Genomic DNA, 16,680 nt, shown 5'->3' on the forward strand with positions numbered 1-16,680 from the left:
CGTGTGTAGGAGGTGTTGTGTGTGTGTCAGGGGAGAATGTGCCCATAGGAGGGGTTGTGTGTGTGTGTGCAGGGAGAGTATGTGTATGTAGGAGGGGTTGTGTGTGTGTGTGTGTGTGCAGGGAGAGTATGTGTATGTAGGAGGGGTTGTGTGTGTGTGTGTGTGTAGGGGGAGTATGTGTGCGTAGGAGGGGCTGTGTGTCGTGTCCCGTCCCTCCCCCCGCGTGCGCGTGCCCGTGCCCGCGTGCAGGGCCCGGCGGCCGCCGGGGCTCGTTGCTATTCCGCTCACACGCGTGTGATGCAGCCCGGAGCCCATCATGAACAGGAGCGAGGACTTTGACGTCAGAGCGGAGATTTATCAGCAGACCCAATGGGGCAGGAATATTAAGTGCGAGCCGCTGCCCGCGATCCGCCGCCTGCCGAGCGCCGCCGGCCGCGGCATGCAGCTCCAGGGCCGGGACTGAGCGAGGCCAGGTACCTGCTCCGCCTGCCGGGGGGCGCATGCAGCCCCGCGTGCCCCGGGGGGGCGGGGGGCCCGTGGGGCGCGAGTGGGGGTGCAGGGCAGGGCAGGGCAGGGCAGGGGGCCCGAGTCCAACCGCGCCTGTCTCCCTCCAGCCATGCTGCAGCCGGCCGCCGCCGCGGAGCAGCTGAACGGCTCGGCCGGGCCGCCGCTGCCCACGGGCCCGAGCTCGGCCAACGCGTCGTCGCCGTTGCCGTCGCCGTCGCCGGGGGGCGGCGTGAGCCCGTGGGACATCGCGCTGTGCGCCACGGGCGCGGCGGCCGCCGGCGAGAACGGGCTGGTGCTGGGCGTGCTGCTGTCGGCGCCGGGGCCGCGGGCGCCCGCGCTGCTGCTCATCGGCTCGCTGGCGCTGGCCGACCTGCTGGCCGGGCTGGGGCTGGTGCTCAACTTCGCCGTGCGCTACGCGCTGCGGCCGCCCAGCGAGGCGTGGGCGCTGGGCGCCGCGGGGCTGCTGCTCGGCGCCTTCTCGGCCTCGGCCGGCAGCCTGCTGGCCATCACGCTGGACCGCTACCTGTCGCTGCGCCACGCGCTGACCTACCACGCGGAGCGCACGCGGCCGTCCACCTGCGCGCTGCTGCTGCTGCTGTGGCTGGCGTGCGCGGCCGCCGCGCTGCCCCCGGCGCTGGGCTGGCACTGCCTGCGGCGGCCGGCGGGCTGCAGCGTGCTGCGGCCCGTCACGCGGCCCCACGCGGCGGCGCTGGCGGGCGCCGTGCTGCTGCTCTACGCGCTCATGCTGCAGCTGTACGCGCGCATGGTGCGCGTGGCGCGGCGGCACGCGCAGCAGATCGCGGTGCAGCGCCGCTGCCTGCCGCCCGCCCGGCCCCGCGGGCTCTGCGCCGCCGCGCTGGTGCTGGGCGCGCTGGCGCTGTGCTGGCTGCCCTTCGCCGTGTACGCGCTGGTGGCCGACGCCCGCGCGCCCGCCCTCTACACCTACTGCCTGGCGCTGCCCGCCGCCGCGCACTCGCTGCTCAACCCGCTGCTCTACGCCTTCCGCCACCCCGAGGTGCAGCGCGCCCTGGGCTCGGCCTGCTGCGCGCCCGCCGCCTCCAGCGACGTGTGAGCCCGCGGGCAGGGCGGTCACTGCCAGGGCAGGGCAGGGCAGGGCAGGGCAGGGCGGTGGGGGGGCCCTTCCCATCAGGGCTTGCCCTGCTATGCAATAACAGTGCCCCGGAGGCCGGGGCTGAGGCTGGGGGGAGGGGGGTGTGAAGCCAAAAGCACAAGGGGAGATGGGGGGGGGGGGGGGAAGAAGCAGGTTTGGGGCTCAGGCCTGCCTGCTTTTGAAGCCTGAGGGGTGGGGTGGGGGGGTGCCTATAGGTTTCTATAGGGGTCGCGAAGCACTTTGAGAGCCTGCAGGCTGAGGCACTTTAGGGCATCGTCCCCCAGCACGCTGTGATTGACTGATTGCAGGGAGAGGGCAGGGACCTCCTTTCCCAGAGCGGGCTCAGGGCTCCTGGAGCAGAAGGGAAAGCTCCTTTAGGTGGTTTCAAACCCCCCTTCCCCTCTCCCTCTGCCCTTGCTGGGCCAAGGCAATCCGGGGAAGAGAGTCACAGCTGGGCTGTGCTCTGCACCCCTGGAGCTGAGGACCTGCTTTGCTCACTCCATGGCAGCTGTGACACTGCCATCCTGGCAGGGGTGACGTCAGCTTTAACAGTATTACGTTTCTAGGGCACGCAGATGTGTTACAGGGGGTAGGGGGGGCCTAACCCAAAGACTGGTACTCGCGGCTAGGTTGGGTGCCCCAAGGGGACCTCATGTAATCATGCGGTTGCTGTTCCTACCACTAGAGAGACTTGCTTCAGCAGAGAAGCTGCAGCCGCCGCCCCCCCCCGCTTTGTGGTGGCAGTGAGAAAGTGATGAAGTGCCCTTTCCCTTGTGCTTTGTTTGGGCCAAGTGGACCAGTCAGTGCATCCTTTTGAAAGCACGCTGCCCTTCAGAGCCGTACCCAGGCCGTGCTGGGGGTTCAGCCCACTGCTTCATCAAGGCACTGCATGGAAATTGCTTTTTGGACCCGAGAGCAAGCAGCTCTCCATGGGAGACGGGTGTTGCAAGGGTGTTGCTCTCCTTTAGAGAAGAAGAGAGACGTCGCACTTGCAAGCAGTAGCTCACCCCTGCAGGATGAGTGGCAAACCTGCCTTGGGTTTCTGTCTAAAAACGCAGGGGAAGCCCTAACAGAAATGAAACACAGAAAGAACGTAGCTTGTATATACCATAGTGACATGAAGGACAACATGTTCCTGCTTTATAATACAGTAGTCGATATGAGGTCACTTTGTCCGAATACAGGTGCCACCATATTCCATCTCTGGAACTGTGCAATGAAGTTCTCTTTCTAGCTCATCAGAAGCTCAGCGCACAAGGCAAAACTGTGAATCTCAAACGTGTGCGTTGGGCTTGGACTTGTTTTCTAGCTCCTGAAGGCATCCTCTCTTTCCTTTTTTTTTTATGAGCAATCTCCGGCATGCACAGATGTCACTCGATAGTTTTTTTTAAATTCTTTTGTTTCACATTTTGTCCCTTCGTTTATTATTCTGTTTCTGTGACTGCAGACAATCTCTGGCAGTTCCTAAATGTGAAGACTCAAGGCAGAGTTAATGAAAAAACATTTTGAACTCATGCTTTTATACAACCTGACCTAGAGGGGCAGGTCTTTATGTTTCTCTGGGCAGCTTATTTTGTATTTTTCAATAAAATGTAGCATTTCAAAATCAGCTCCGGGCACACATCTAAATTGAACATTCTGCATTTTTCCTTGATTTCCAGTTGATCCCTGTTATCAAAGACTTTTCCTCCTACAAAGTTAAATTGTGCAAATGAAATGTATTCACATGCAGGCAGTCTGTAGATTAGATCTGACACAGGTGTGTTATGATCAAAGCCAAATAATTTTCCTTTGTGGCCCTCAATGTTTGGCAACAGAAGGGGGAGTATTATTAGATCTGATTAGCTAAAATTAGCAAGTCACTGATTATAAACCAGCCAAATCCAAGATGATAGAAGCATCTCAAATGTTCATTACCTGGCCAAATCCGTTCCTTGTGTAGCACCACTGAAGCCTAGGTTAAGATGCTTGTATGAAATAACTTACTATATGAAGTAACTTACTGTACTCTATTGATACCATTCATAGGGAAAAAGGCTATTGGAGTCTGGCCCGGAGATGCTACACCAGAACGGTATGTGGCCTGTGCTGCAGTGAATACAAACTGTGATCATCTTGTTCTTTCCTTGTGGTTGTCAGTGAGGCTTAAAGGGAGCATTTCATTTTGCAGAGCTTGAGCTGTTTAGAAATGCTTACCAGGCTTTAGAAAGACTTTCTAAAGCTCTTTCTTTAAGAAAACCAGCAGAAAACCAATCATTTTCCTTAAACTGTATTTTCTTTTTTTAAAGAAAATTGTTTATTACTTCTCATCATTTTCATTAGCTTGCACCTACCACCTCCTCAGCCTCTTTATCAGTAGAAAATGCACAAGGGACAACAATGAGCAGGAGGAAGGGCCTAGAAATGGGAAGACCATAAAAACGGAGGAACCATGGGGTTCCTTATGCTGTGGAAACATTTCAAAATGTTTTGACTTGAAAAAACCCTTTATTTTTCATGGGATAAATTAAATGAAATTTCAAATGAGAAATGTTGGTCACATTCCAATACTGCACATCAATGTCTATTAAGGAGAGTTAGGTTAATTATTGGAGATAATTACTGAGTTACTGAAGCTCTTTGCCAGATGACCATTGGCAGCTGTCCTGCTGTCTTTTCAGTCAGAGGGCACTGAATGTCTCACCTGGGGCTGGTTCTCTTCACACTCACACCAGTGTAAATCAGAAGTATCTTCACTGAAGTCAATAGAGTGGAACATGGAGCAAGAGGAGAGCGAGAACCATAGATATTGGCTTACTAGTACAGTGGGTACTTTGCATCATTCTGATTATGCAAAACACCTGCAGACACAGTTTAACTAGCCAGCATGCCAGGTTTATGGCTGCTTTGCGTCAGAAGAATGACACAAAGCAATTGGAGCACAGCTGTGAATTTGGCCAATAGTTTTCCATTTTCTGGTATAGAATTTATTGGCAAGCATCCTCCTGTCGGGAAGCTTGTGACAGGCTGGTTGGAATCCTGGGATATAAAGAAGTCATCCTTGATTCAATTGCTGCTGTCTCAAGAAGTAGAGACCAGTGGCTGTAGAGAGCACGTGAGGACAGATTCTCGGCTGATGCACATTAGCACAGACCCTTTGACTTTGACAGAGCTATGCTGATTCACACTGCTGCCAATCTGGCTTCCGTGGGAAGGATGGCTCAGTGTTTAGTTGTAAAGGTTATGTATCCATAAACACATAGAAGCAGCAATCTTCAGACACTTTGCATACCAGAAGGAATAGAAAACAGAAGTCTTTATGGACCAAATCTTAAGTTTCCATTCATGCCATGTCCAGCAACCCACAGATTCTTGTTTCACTCTTACTTAAACTGCCACCTTTTCTAGACTGAATGAGTTCAGCTTGGCTCATTGAAAACTACAGATGACAACATCCCTGATATTTCCCCTGCTGGTTGGTCAGACAGATCTACCAAAGCTCAGTGATGTGTAGGAGCCCACCAAATCAACCACCTGCCTGGTGGACAAAGCAGTGCTAGCAAACTTTGCATATGGCTGTGGCTCCCCTATAGTCAAGTGCATCATGGTGCTATTCCCCTTCTCCGCTGCCCCCAGGGCCACACACTGCCCCCTTCCCTGCATGAGGCTAATATTGCTGTGAGGGGGGCAGAGTTGCTCAGATCAGCATGCACTCCTGTACCACTTTGTCATAGAGGTCTGTGGGCAGTGTGGCACATGGAGCCGCAGCTCTCTGCTTCCTGAGCACCAGTCTCTTACAAGTTGTGGAGTGCCAAACTCAACACTATCTTGGTGTGGTGCTTTTGCCTCTTCCTTCAGTGCCTCAAGATGCTGGTTCCACCTAGTTCTTCTCCCCTTTGCCAGTGGAGGCAGGAAGGATTTGGGGTTAACATTTGATCTTTAGTTCTTTCTCCCTCATTGAAAAGCAAGATGCTCACAGAAAGCAAAAGGCTTTCTGCTGACACTGTTGGGCCAGATCCTCATCTTAGTTACTCCAAAGTAATTCCAGCAACTTAGAGGGACTCAGGTTAAGCTTATGGAAGTTTAGTTGTGTGGGGAATTGGTCTGAAACAATAGCACAAAGTACAGAGCCCCACTGAAAGCAAAGCCAGGATTCTTCCAGCACAACCAGAGAAACATGAATCTGCTTTTTACTACTTTTCCACTTCTAGGTGTTTTTGTTTCGGGTTGTTTTTTTTGCCCCTTTCTTGCCCAATGTCCATTGCATGTGTTAGGCAGCAGTGGATTTGTAGGAAATGCTAATTGAGTTGGTATTTCCTGTTTTGCTGAGGAAGGAGGAAATGAAGGAGAAGAGAAGAGAAAACATTCCTCAGAAATGCAGTCTCTCTGAAAACTTGGGAAGTGGCTCTACATGGGGAACTGTCAAAAGCCAGATTGAGTTACTCCAAGGCTGGACCTCATTCTATGTATTTAACACTTCATTCTTATCTGTGTCTTTTTGACCATTGAAACAGGAGCATTTTTTAAAATTGAATTTATTTGCTACCATTAAAGTTCCTTGTTTACAGTTCAGCTTCATGTAGTCGGTGAAATGATAACTATTGGTTTCACTTCCTGTTTCTAGACAGTTTCACCTGACTAGCAGGAAGTTATCCCCTGTGGGTCTGTCAACATGTCGCGTGTCAATTTTTTCATCACCAACTGAAAGTTTTCATTGAGTTGCATTTTTGTATTAAGTTATAAGCCCCCCTTTTTATTTTTTACAAAAACCTTATTTTAGGAGAGCTAAATCTGATTGAGAGTGAGTCTTTCATTTCCATAGTTATTTAAATTGTAGCAATACATGTTATTAACAGTATCCACAATATACTGTTAATTGCCAAGAAAAATGGTATGTTGCCTATAGGACTTTTCCTGCAGTTCTTCTCATGAAAACCTGGCCTTTTTTCTTGGTGAGGTAGCAGCATTTGAGATTTGCTTAAATGTTCATTTGCATTAGTCTGATAAATAGTCAGTCACCAACTACAAAACAGCAGGTGGAAATGCCTTTTTTGTTCCTGTAACTCTGGAGGAGAGGGAATTCTACCTGGAAAAGTGAGTTATAGATAGAGAAAAAATCATTCTGGAGAAAGGCCTGAAACACATAATTGATCTAATACTATCATTTATCTATGGCCTCTGGGATATGTAGGTAACACAGAACTTGCTTATAAAACCACCACTGGGTTTTGCAAAACAAAATCCTACTGGCAAAATTGTCTGAAACTGCCCATCTCTGTTTGCAACTATTGTAATGCAGAAGAAAGAGGAAATCCAGACAGCAGTCTTGAGATCAAGTGAAGCATACTAGCGTGAAACCACATAGGAAAAATCAGACAGGCAATCAGCTATTTTGCCAACAGGAAAGGTTAAGGAGAGTAACAGTTGCCTTTAGAAATTCTGCTTGATGTCAAGTATAATTGAGTTTGAACAACGGCTTCCCCCTTGCAATCTGTGCATCCTGTGGTGGTCAGGAAGCTGTGTGTCTGACAGGGCATTACCACATCAATAGTTTCTGTAGTTACAGAGTTTTATGATTCTGTTGTAAGATCAGGTGATGGAAACACCTGGGTCCCCAGCTCTAATCTCAATGCACAATGTTTCAGGAGTGATCAGCTCTGTATGCAAATGCAGGTAATTCCTGGCAAAATAAACATGATTAGGTTGAAGCTCCTTGGCCAGCACATAGGGCCTGCTTCTCCTCTCCTTCAGGAGTTTTACAGTGGTGTCAATCAGTTTGTTTCAGTAGAGTCCCTCCTGATTTATGCTGACATGAAGTCACAATCAGGCTGACAGACTAGAGTGCACTGTGGGTAGAAATCGAATCTTAAAACTCTGATGGTTGGTTTCTGGTTTTAGCAACAACTCTGCTATGAGGGAGGGAGGGAGGAGGGGAGTGAAACAAATACCAATTAAATTTGCTGAAGAACAGAAGGTGCAGCTGGATTTTACAAATGAATTGAGAGAGACGGCCAAATTTCAGATATCCGGGGCCAGATTCTGCTGGGTTAGTCTGGTGAATGTCTAGAGTAACTCTTCTGAAGCCAGTGGACCAACCATGCTGCATAGGTGAAATCAGAATCTGGCCTGTGGTATTTAAAGATGTAGGACAGTTTCTGCCCTCCAGGCCAAGTTTTCTTTTGGAAGCACACGCACAACCCCAACTAAAGGTCAGCGGCTGACAGAGATTCTGCTTTCAGATATGCACAGGAAGGTCCACTGGAGTTTATGGGAAATGCAGCTATCTGAAGGGAGAATATAGCTGCCAACATCTGGCTGATAGCAAATGTGTTCTCTTTGTTTGTAAGATGCTCCTGAACCCATCATGTCTTTTGGATTGTCTTTGCATTCATTGACTAGTCATATGCCTGAGTTTGGGTCTTATCCTGCCAAGTTCTAAGTGACCTCAGACCCCAGTGGCTTCAGGAGGGTGTTGGGGGCACTCAGCTTCTTACAAGAGTTGACATGAGGTCATGGGAGGTTGGAACCTCATCTGACTGGGTTCTCTAGTCTTGGGCCTGCACCCACTGTGGTCAACAGGAGTGCTGTGAGCGTGTGCAGGCTCAGGCTCCAGGGGTGGAAATCTCCCCAGGGTGCAGGGCAGGCACAAGGCCTATACACCCCTGGAGAGGGGCCCTCAGCCCTCGTAAGGGTGAATGCCTGAGTTAGCAGTCTATCCCTGTTCAGTAAACCATCATACACCTGCTTAAAGTTAAGCCTAGGCTCAAAGAGCCCGGCTGGGCAAGGATGGACACAACTATGTGCCTAAATGCTTTGCTGGGACATAAGTGGTATTGAACCCTTGTGCTGAATCTCTGCTCAGGGCAATGTTTGACTCTCCACAATGGTGAAAGCAGTGTAAAAGCAGGCAGCCTGGTAAAGAAACCATCCTTTCTTACAGCTCTAGAGCACCGTAAAGCCAGCAAAGGTCTCTCTGCAGTCAAGGGACTTGGAGGAGCTTGTGAGATTGGAGGCATCATAGCTTGTTTGCCATAAATGCCTCAATTACTCTTCTGGGAAGTAGGAAATAATATGAACAATCAGGACAGCAAATTATTTTTACATAACTGTTTTCATTAACCTTTTAACTTGAATGGGCGAGTCGGTCTCAAAGGAAAAATGTATAGTTGTCTTTTAGTTGTGATTAAATCCAGCCCCTGCAACGCACTTTATGAACAAGTGAAAACAAATCAATGCTGTTATTGCACTGTATCTCTATTGTGTATAATACTATACATTCATCTGTTAAGAGTAATTTATTTTTATTACTGTAAATAAAAATGTTAAAGTGATTTGTCAAGAGAATATCAAAACTGAGAAGAAAAAAATCAAAATTAAAATGTTTTAGATCTGGGCTCTTGTCCCAGGTATGTGCCATATTATTCGTGTCTGTGTTTTTATTCCAGATAAATGAGTCTAGCAAATAGTATATAAAGCCGGGTATTCAAAAGAGCTGTTCAGTGACCTCTGTTAATTAAGCAAGTGGCTGTCAGACATACTGGCCTGATTCTACACCCTTTATTTATGAACAATCCCAATGAGGTCTGTTGGGCTACTTGATGAATAAAGATGGCTTGCACAGGTGCTGAACATTCCCAACTCATGTTAACATCATCTGGATCAGACCCTATCTGCTCACTATGATGACTTATTTTCTGTCAGTCTGTCTGTCTCCCTCCTTGCCTCTCACCTCCTTTTGGCATGATCGCTAAAGAGGCAGTGACATACAGCAAACACAACAATATTCCATAATAGCAATCCAAGATAATGGCAGTGTATTTGATCTGAACTTGAGGGGCTGGGATCATTAATGAAATATATTCTTTCCCTTTCTTTTAAACAACTAAAGGGGATGTGGTGATAAAACTATACTTCCCTCCTAGAAGTGATCCAGCTGGGTGAATGATCAGATAGGAAAGGCTGGGGTCTTGATAGTGGGTCTAATGAGACTGTACTATTACTGTGTGTGCTGGATCTATTATGGGATAATAGAGCTTTTCAGCCTCCAGGGCTATCAAACCACTATATTTCATCAGCAGTGAATTCTCATAGGAAAGACAAGACTAAGAGCATGTTAGAGGCCTCTGACAAGGGCTGATGGATTTAGTGCTATATGTCAATCCCAACAACCCAAATCTTGGGGGGAAAACCAGGCCTACAAGCATTGTTCAGTACAAAGGATATAAGACTTCTGTAGCTGAGGAGCCTATATCCAGCTCACCACCCTCTTTAGCAGGGAGAGAGATGATATATAACCCATTCTGCAGATCTGTTGCCCAGGTGTGGTCCCCTCCCTTAGCCTCTAGTCTTTAAATTAACAAGGACTAATCCAAGCCACAGCCTTGGCTTATGCAGGGAGGCTGCCTGTGATAGAATTTTCTCTGCAGCTCTATGCACAAGCTAACTGCATGTGCCTGGGTTTTATTGTGGTATCAAGGGGACTCTGTTTCCATTATACTTCCATGGAGATAGGCACTGGCTTTGAATTGTTTCACCCCTTTTCTTGTTAGTAATCTCACCTAGTCACATAAATGAGAGTCACTTCCTCTGAGGATGCATTTGCTTCCCATGGTACTGTTAAGGTAGCACACAGACAGAGTGGTTCAGGTGTCTTCTGACAGCCTGCTTTGGGCTTATACCAAAGTCTGTCCCCAGTTGACCCAGCTGTAAATGAGTACTTGGTCATTCAGCTTGGGGAATCAAAGGTGGGTAGACATGAGGCTAGGCACATTGCTCTCTTGTGTGCCACTAGCTAAGAAACTGGTGTGCCTTACCCACACTAGCCTTATGGGCTGTTAGGCTCAGGTGAACTATCTACTAGGGCTGTGTGAAACAGCACCATTCTGGCCTTGAGTTTCGAGGTTTCGATGGAACAGCGTTTGGTATCACATTTCATGTTGATTTGAAACAGCTGTTCCATTTTGCTTTGTTGAAACAGAGAGGCTTTTTTGACTGTTTCAGGGTTTCACTAGATCAGCCAGGGACAGGGAGTCAGCCCAGCTGACCGAGGACTCCCTGGCCTCAGCCCAATCTAGTACCAGGGATGGGAAGTCAGCCCAGCTGAACTGACTTCCCATCCCCAGCACTATGGTCAAAATGTTTAGACTTTTGAAACGTTTAGACTAGCCTTGTTTTGTTTCAAGGCTATTTTGAAGCCCTTTGTTTCATTTTGATTTTGCTGTTTCAACCTCAAAATGAGTTGAAACAGTGTCAAAACAAAACGGATGGCAAAATTTCACACAGAACCTACTATCTACCATCTAACGTGGTTTCATGAACACAATGGTAAAATGCATGATTTCAGCTGCAGTGTAGCTAGTGGATTTGATGAACAAATGCCATAAGCAAAGCCAATGCAGGGCAGCTACTCATGCCAGTTCTATTCCTTAGTATTTATAGTATAGCTATGTCCAGTCAGACCAGGTGCCGGACATATAGGCATGTGCAAGGCTGCTTCAACGCGCTGTAATTACAGTGCATCACAGCAGGGTAATTATCACACTCTGGCAGATTCTAGTGTCACATGTACCAGCATTCCCACACTGAAAAATGGTGGTGTGGGCACTTTAAAGCTCATTGAATGAGTTAAAGCACCCCCGCTGCCATTTTTCAGCACAGCTCTCAGAGTCGCTCTAGTTAAAGTGCCCCCCTGAGCAGGTGTATAAATGCCCATACAGACGCAGAGAATAAACCTGCCTCAGGTTTCTTGGGGGACAACAGTTTGCAAAGCAAGAAGGCTTTGTAGACTCTACTCAGCACATGCTGTAGAAGGAACAAGGTTAAGGGGCAGGATTTAAATGTTAACATTTGCGACCTGTCCCAAGAGCAAGGTGCTGCCAACCTATAGGAGATTCCTAGCAAGGACCATGGAATAAAGAAGAAATTAGCTCTCACCAGAGAATCCTTCCAAGATTTTACACTGAGCACAAGCAAGGTTATAGCAGGTCAGAGACAGCGGGATGGCACAAATATGGTCAATAAAACTCAACCTGACTCCAAGTGTCCCTTTAAGAAGCTCCCAACAAATGAGGGCACTACTTTCTTGTGAAGAATAATCTTTATGCGACTGGAGGAGACGGCCTGTAGATACTCCAAGTTTAAAAACTGCCGTAACAAACACTGCCATTACAGTGCACGTACATCTTGAGGAGTTGGGGGCTGGGAAGGATGATGGTTATATGCAGGCATCTGGAAGAATCGGCCCCCATATGCTACTGCTACGAAGTCTTGTGTTCCAAGCTGGTGGTTTGGTTAACCCTTCATTCATCATTAACCCTTCATTCAAAGTCATTATATCACTAGAACACCCATCTCCATTGGTCAGGAGGACTGACATGCTTGTATACATCTGTGCTGTGGACATATGTGTTCTGCTTTTTTGGAACCCCTTAGGTGCCCATCAACTTGCTATCTAAGCATAATTTTGCTTGTGTTGAGTTTGCCACTGAAGAGAGGGGAAGGGATGGCATCCAACAAAATGAGAGATCCAAGGAGGTCAATCAAGAGTGATAAAGAGAGGTTGCAATAGCTAAATCTGCCTTGTTTAGCTAAGTGACAACTAAGTGGGGAGATGCTACAAAGTGCAGCCCTGGGGCATACTTGGACAATCTGGGAGGAAAGTTAATATTCTGGTTGATCAGGAAGAAAAGCAGAACTTGCAAATTGAGCTGCTTTTTGACTCCTGCCTGGGGAAAGTGGTGCAATTCCCGGTGCGTGAGGAGCTTCAGACTGGAATGGGAAAAGCAGTGGGATAATTGTTCCCAGAACCAATGGAACTGGTGGAGTCTTTTCCAACACCAGTTTCTATTGTTCCACCCTATCACGAGAAGCTGGTTGATCTAACTAAGCACTTGAGTGTTTACAATGCATACAATGCAGCCCGGAAAGAAAAGACACAGAGGTGAATGTGAACATAAATGGACTTTCTTGTCCTGTTACACAGTTTTTTGCTTCTGGGTTTGTAATGAGGGCAACAGACTAATGAGCTGTGCTCATTGCAGGTGCAGCTACAAGGCAGCCTCAACCACTGCTAACTAGCTGCGCGTTTCAATTCATTTACCGCTTTCATCCTTTAATGAGCAAAGTAATTCTTAAGTGGGGCTCTGTGTTAGGTGACTCATCACACACACAATTCAGTCCAGTTGTATTCCTTCAGATGCCAATAATCACCATGTGACCAGATTGGTCAAATTAAGAGGAGTGACAGTTTCCAGCTAGGTCTTTCTCAGAGACAAAGCTGAATTCTGCCCTGTTGTAACTCCACTGATGTTGATGGAGTTAATTGGGGTGATTATGGCTTACTGTGATTTCTACGCTAACTTTGCAGGGAGGAGTCTGACCTAGGGATGATTTTTCAGCCTCACACATTAATCATGCGGATCACATCAGTGATTGCTGTAGTTCAGAGGTGTTCAATCTTTCGGCCAAATGGGTCGGATGAGTGACATGGGGTCAGGCCTTATGTGCCCCACGCACCCAGATTCAGCCTTATACCCCCAGATCCGGCCTCATGCCACCCTGATCAGGCCCTGCGCACCTGAATTCCCCCTCACACTAGCTGGATCCCATATCACACTGCCCAGAGAGGGTCCTGCACTGCCCAGATCAGGTCCTGTGCCACTCCAGCCATGCACACCTGATCTAGTGTTCACAGCTACACTCTTTGCCTACAGGGCTCCTCACCCATGAGTCCAGAAATCTGGCAGCTGGGTAGCAGCAATTTACTCTGCCATGGCTCCCTGGTGCCAAATGTTTGGATTTGTGGGTAGCTCCGCAGGCCAGATCCGGACCATTGGCCAGGGGTTGAGCACCCCTATTGTAGTCCACTCCACCAGGAAATATACTGGGGGGAGCATGTGAACAGCTTGCACTCTTGCTTTGTAGAGAGGAGGGAATTTCATAGAAAAAACACCAGCAGGCAGCCTCTCTCCTATGTTCTTCTGAACACAGTGACCAGGTGAACCCAGCAGCCCACTTCTCATACATCAGTGAGACTTCAGGATCACTCGCTGACTGTAACAGACTTACTTCAGTTGCACCTCAGAAGAGAACAGAATCAGACCAAGCAACGACCTTAGGACAGCTTTGAAAAATATTTCCCTTAAACACAGCCCAATTTAGAAAGCTTCAAGTCTCTCCAGTTACTGGTCAAAATACTTATGACAAAAGCGGGTATAAGTAAAAAAAAAACCAAACCAAAAAACCCCCAAAACTTTTTCTGTATTTTTTCCCCAAAGTTTTCAAAATAAAATGCCATGAAAATACTAGTTAAATATCTTTTGGCCTCCTGAATAGGTAGGGGGATAGAAATGATAACCCTTTTGGGAATACTTTGAAATAAATATTTTTAAAATAGTATGAAAAATTATGGAACCCCCCACCCCGCCCCAAAGGTTCCATTTCCAACCGTTCAGAAATGAAAACACATTTCAGTTCTCAAATATATTCAAACTTAATGACTGATTCAGGCAATATGATAAAAGCCTCAACAATCTAACTATTTTAATTACTAAAATCAAATTGGTAAGAATATAGAAAACTTCTCTTGCTTTCAGGTTCCTGGTATGCTCCCAGATGAAGTTGATAGTGACTAAAAGTCATAGAATCATAGGAAAATAGGGCTAGATGGGACCTCAGGAGGTCAGCTAGTCCAACTCTCTGCCCAAAAAAGTCCATCCCTCTCGAAACCCACACAGCCAAGCCTACCATCTGCAGGTAGGTTAGAGCAGGGCAGGATTCATGCATAAGCAAACTAGGCACATGCCTAGGGCCCTAAATGAAGGGGCCCAGTTGTGCTTATTTTACATATTATAATTATTGAGTGAAAAAAGTAATATAAATATACAGGATTAAGTAGGGCCCCACAAGTTTGTTTGCCTAGGGCCCACTAAAGGGTTAATCTGGCCCTGGGTTAGAGGCTATGTAGACTGAGTTGGTGTATCTCCTAATGAATAAGCATCAATAGCACTAAAATGCCTCCAGAACTAGCATTAATTGGTAATTTCATTCTTATTTTCTACAGATACACTAAAGATTGAAAACATAGAAAATAAATTATATATTGAAAATGATTCATCTATCCAAGGGTGATGTGATGTCTTTTTGCTGCTCATTCCATAGCTTTATTGCAGCTATAAATAGACTCCTTCATTTCTCAAGGCTGTTAATTCTTCAGATGGTACAAAAGGTAAACGCACATTTCCATATCTATCGAAAAAGGAAGAACTCACCAAGGGGAAACTGATAGCCAGACACAAAAAACAGACAACCCATTAACCTCTTAAAACCTTTATTTTTCTTTTAGTACCACATGCATAAAGTGTCAACAGTTTGGGATTACGTTGTCCAACATTTTTTAACAAATGTAGTTACAAGCAGTTTTCAGATCTTTACAGTTTTCCCCTGTAGACTGTACAGAAGAAAGTTCATTTTGCAACCAGATAGCTCTTACCTTTCTTTGACAGGGTCAAGGCAGGTAGAACCCACGACACTGGGAAAAATACACTGGTTTACGTTTAGCAACTGTGAACAGTAGATAGATACAAGCAGCAACATACACTGATCTATTGACTAAGTGCACATGGTTAAAAGACCCCATTAGACAGTGGCTTTTCATGTCAACTATACAGTCATGTCAACTACGAATCAAGTAGTATTTCAGGGGTGTGCAAACTCACAAGGTGGAGACATCTGTCTGACTGGCCAATCAATTTTACCAAATGGAAATTCACTTTAAATAATAATACCGAAATGTAAGAAAACAAAACTTAGAGTGCAGTGTCATTTTGCTGGCTCTTTTTCTGCTCTATATTTTTGGAGTGCCGCTTCACCCAATATCTACAGAACCAGTGTAGGGTCACAGGCTCGCATGCACTATGTCACAGATTCCCTGCCCCACTGTTCTTTCTCTCACTGATACCATACTAAGAGCCTCTCTTGAGGACACAAGTGAAAAGCCTCATTTGGCAGATCTACAATGACACTTCAGTCAGCAGAGCTGAAACTCTCACCTCTGTCAAAGCTGAAGGACAAACTATGACAGGCCCATGTACAGCAAGTGAGAAAGACCCAGACACCTCCCCTTCCTTTGCACACACCACAATGGCTAGCCTGGTGCTCCCCTATTTCCTGCATGCTGTTAGGCTCCTTACCCCCTCCATGCTGCCAGAGGAGCCAGTCTCTTGCAGGGGATAGGAGAAAGCAGTGCTCCCATTCCCCAGGCAGGCTGAGGTCTTCAGCTCCAGCTAGGGCAGTGCAATGTTGTCTTGACCCTCTCTGTACTGTCCAGCTTCCAGAGACAATTTCCCTTTAAAGGGCATTACTGAATTCTACTTCAGAGTCCAAAGGCCTGGACATGCCCTCAGTCCTCTCGTCTCAGGACAGGTGGAAGGTGGAGAGCCAGACTGGGTGAGAGGATCACAGGTAGTGACCAGTCAGAGCACCAGACTAGTAACTGATGGGGAGATCAGTTCCTGATCTGTAACTAAGGACCAAATCATTGCTCCATTACTTGCTCAACCCTTTCACAGGGCAAACTCCTTTTGAGAACACAAGAAATTTTGTTCATGTCCAAACTGAATAAGAATCAAGTGAGGAAGACCCCAGGATCGAACACTATCAGCGGGATTAAACTCAGCTCTGGGAATTAAACTGTTTCTTAAAGGGGACCTGCAAAGCTTTGGAGAGAAATAGAAAAGATGAAAAATCTTTTAAAATCCACAGCTTATCACACTAATTCAGATCCCAAACACACGCATTTTAATACAAGTACCTGCCCTTCCAGGCCGCTCTCCCTGCCCTGCTGTGAGCCAGAGTTCCCCTCTGACCCCTGCTGACATGAGGTCCTCTGCTTGGGGTACCTGAGGTGCCATCAACCCTGAGAGGGGAAGAGCTGACCACTTGGTGGATAAAGGAAGCAGATGATTTTCACATGGTTTACTGTCACAGGTTGAGTTCATGGTTCTATCTGCAACCGCCAGGTCTTTATGAATTATTAACACATATATACAGTGCCAGAGGCATGTGTGTGGTGTTTCACCATGAGA

The 16,680-nt window shown here is 47.2% G+C and overlaps 1 protein-coding gene across 1 annotated transcript; it reads left to right on the forward strand.

Moving 5' to 3' along the window:
- The first annotated feature begins 616 nt into the window (after nucleotides 1–616).
- LOC132252228 (G-protein coupled receptor 12-like) lies at nucleotides 617–1,612 on the forward strand. The gene has a single exon (XM_059733122.1). It carries the CDS (start codon nucleotides 617–619, stop codon nucleotides 1,577–1,579), a length of 963 nt encoding a protein of 320 aa, XP_059589105.1. The 3' UTR covers nucleotides 1,580–1,612.
- The last annotated feature ends 15,068 nt before the right edge of the window (nucleotides 1,613–16,680 follow it).

This window comes from Alligator mississippiensis, chromosome 8, assembly GCF_030867095.1.
Source record: "Alligator mississippiensis isolate rAllMis1 chromosome 8, rAllMis1, whole genome shotgun sequence".
Classification (NCBI taxonomy): domain Eukaryota; kingdom Metazoa; phylum Chordata; order Crocodylia; family Alligatoridae; genus Alligator; species Alligator mississippiensis.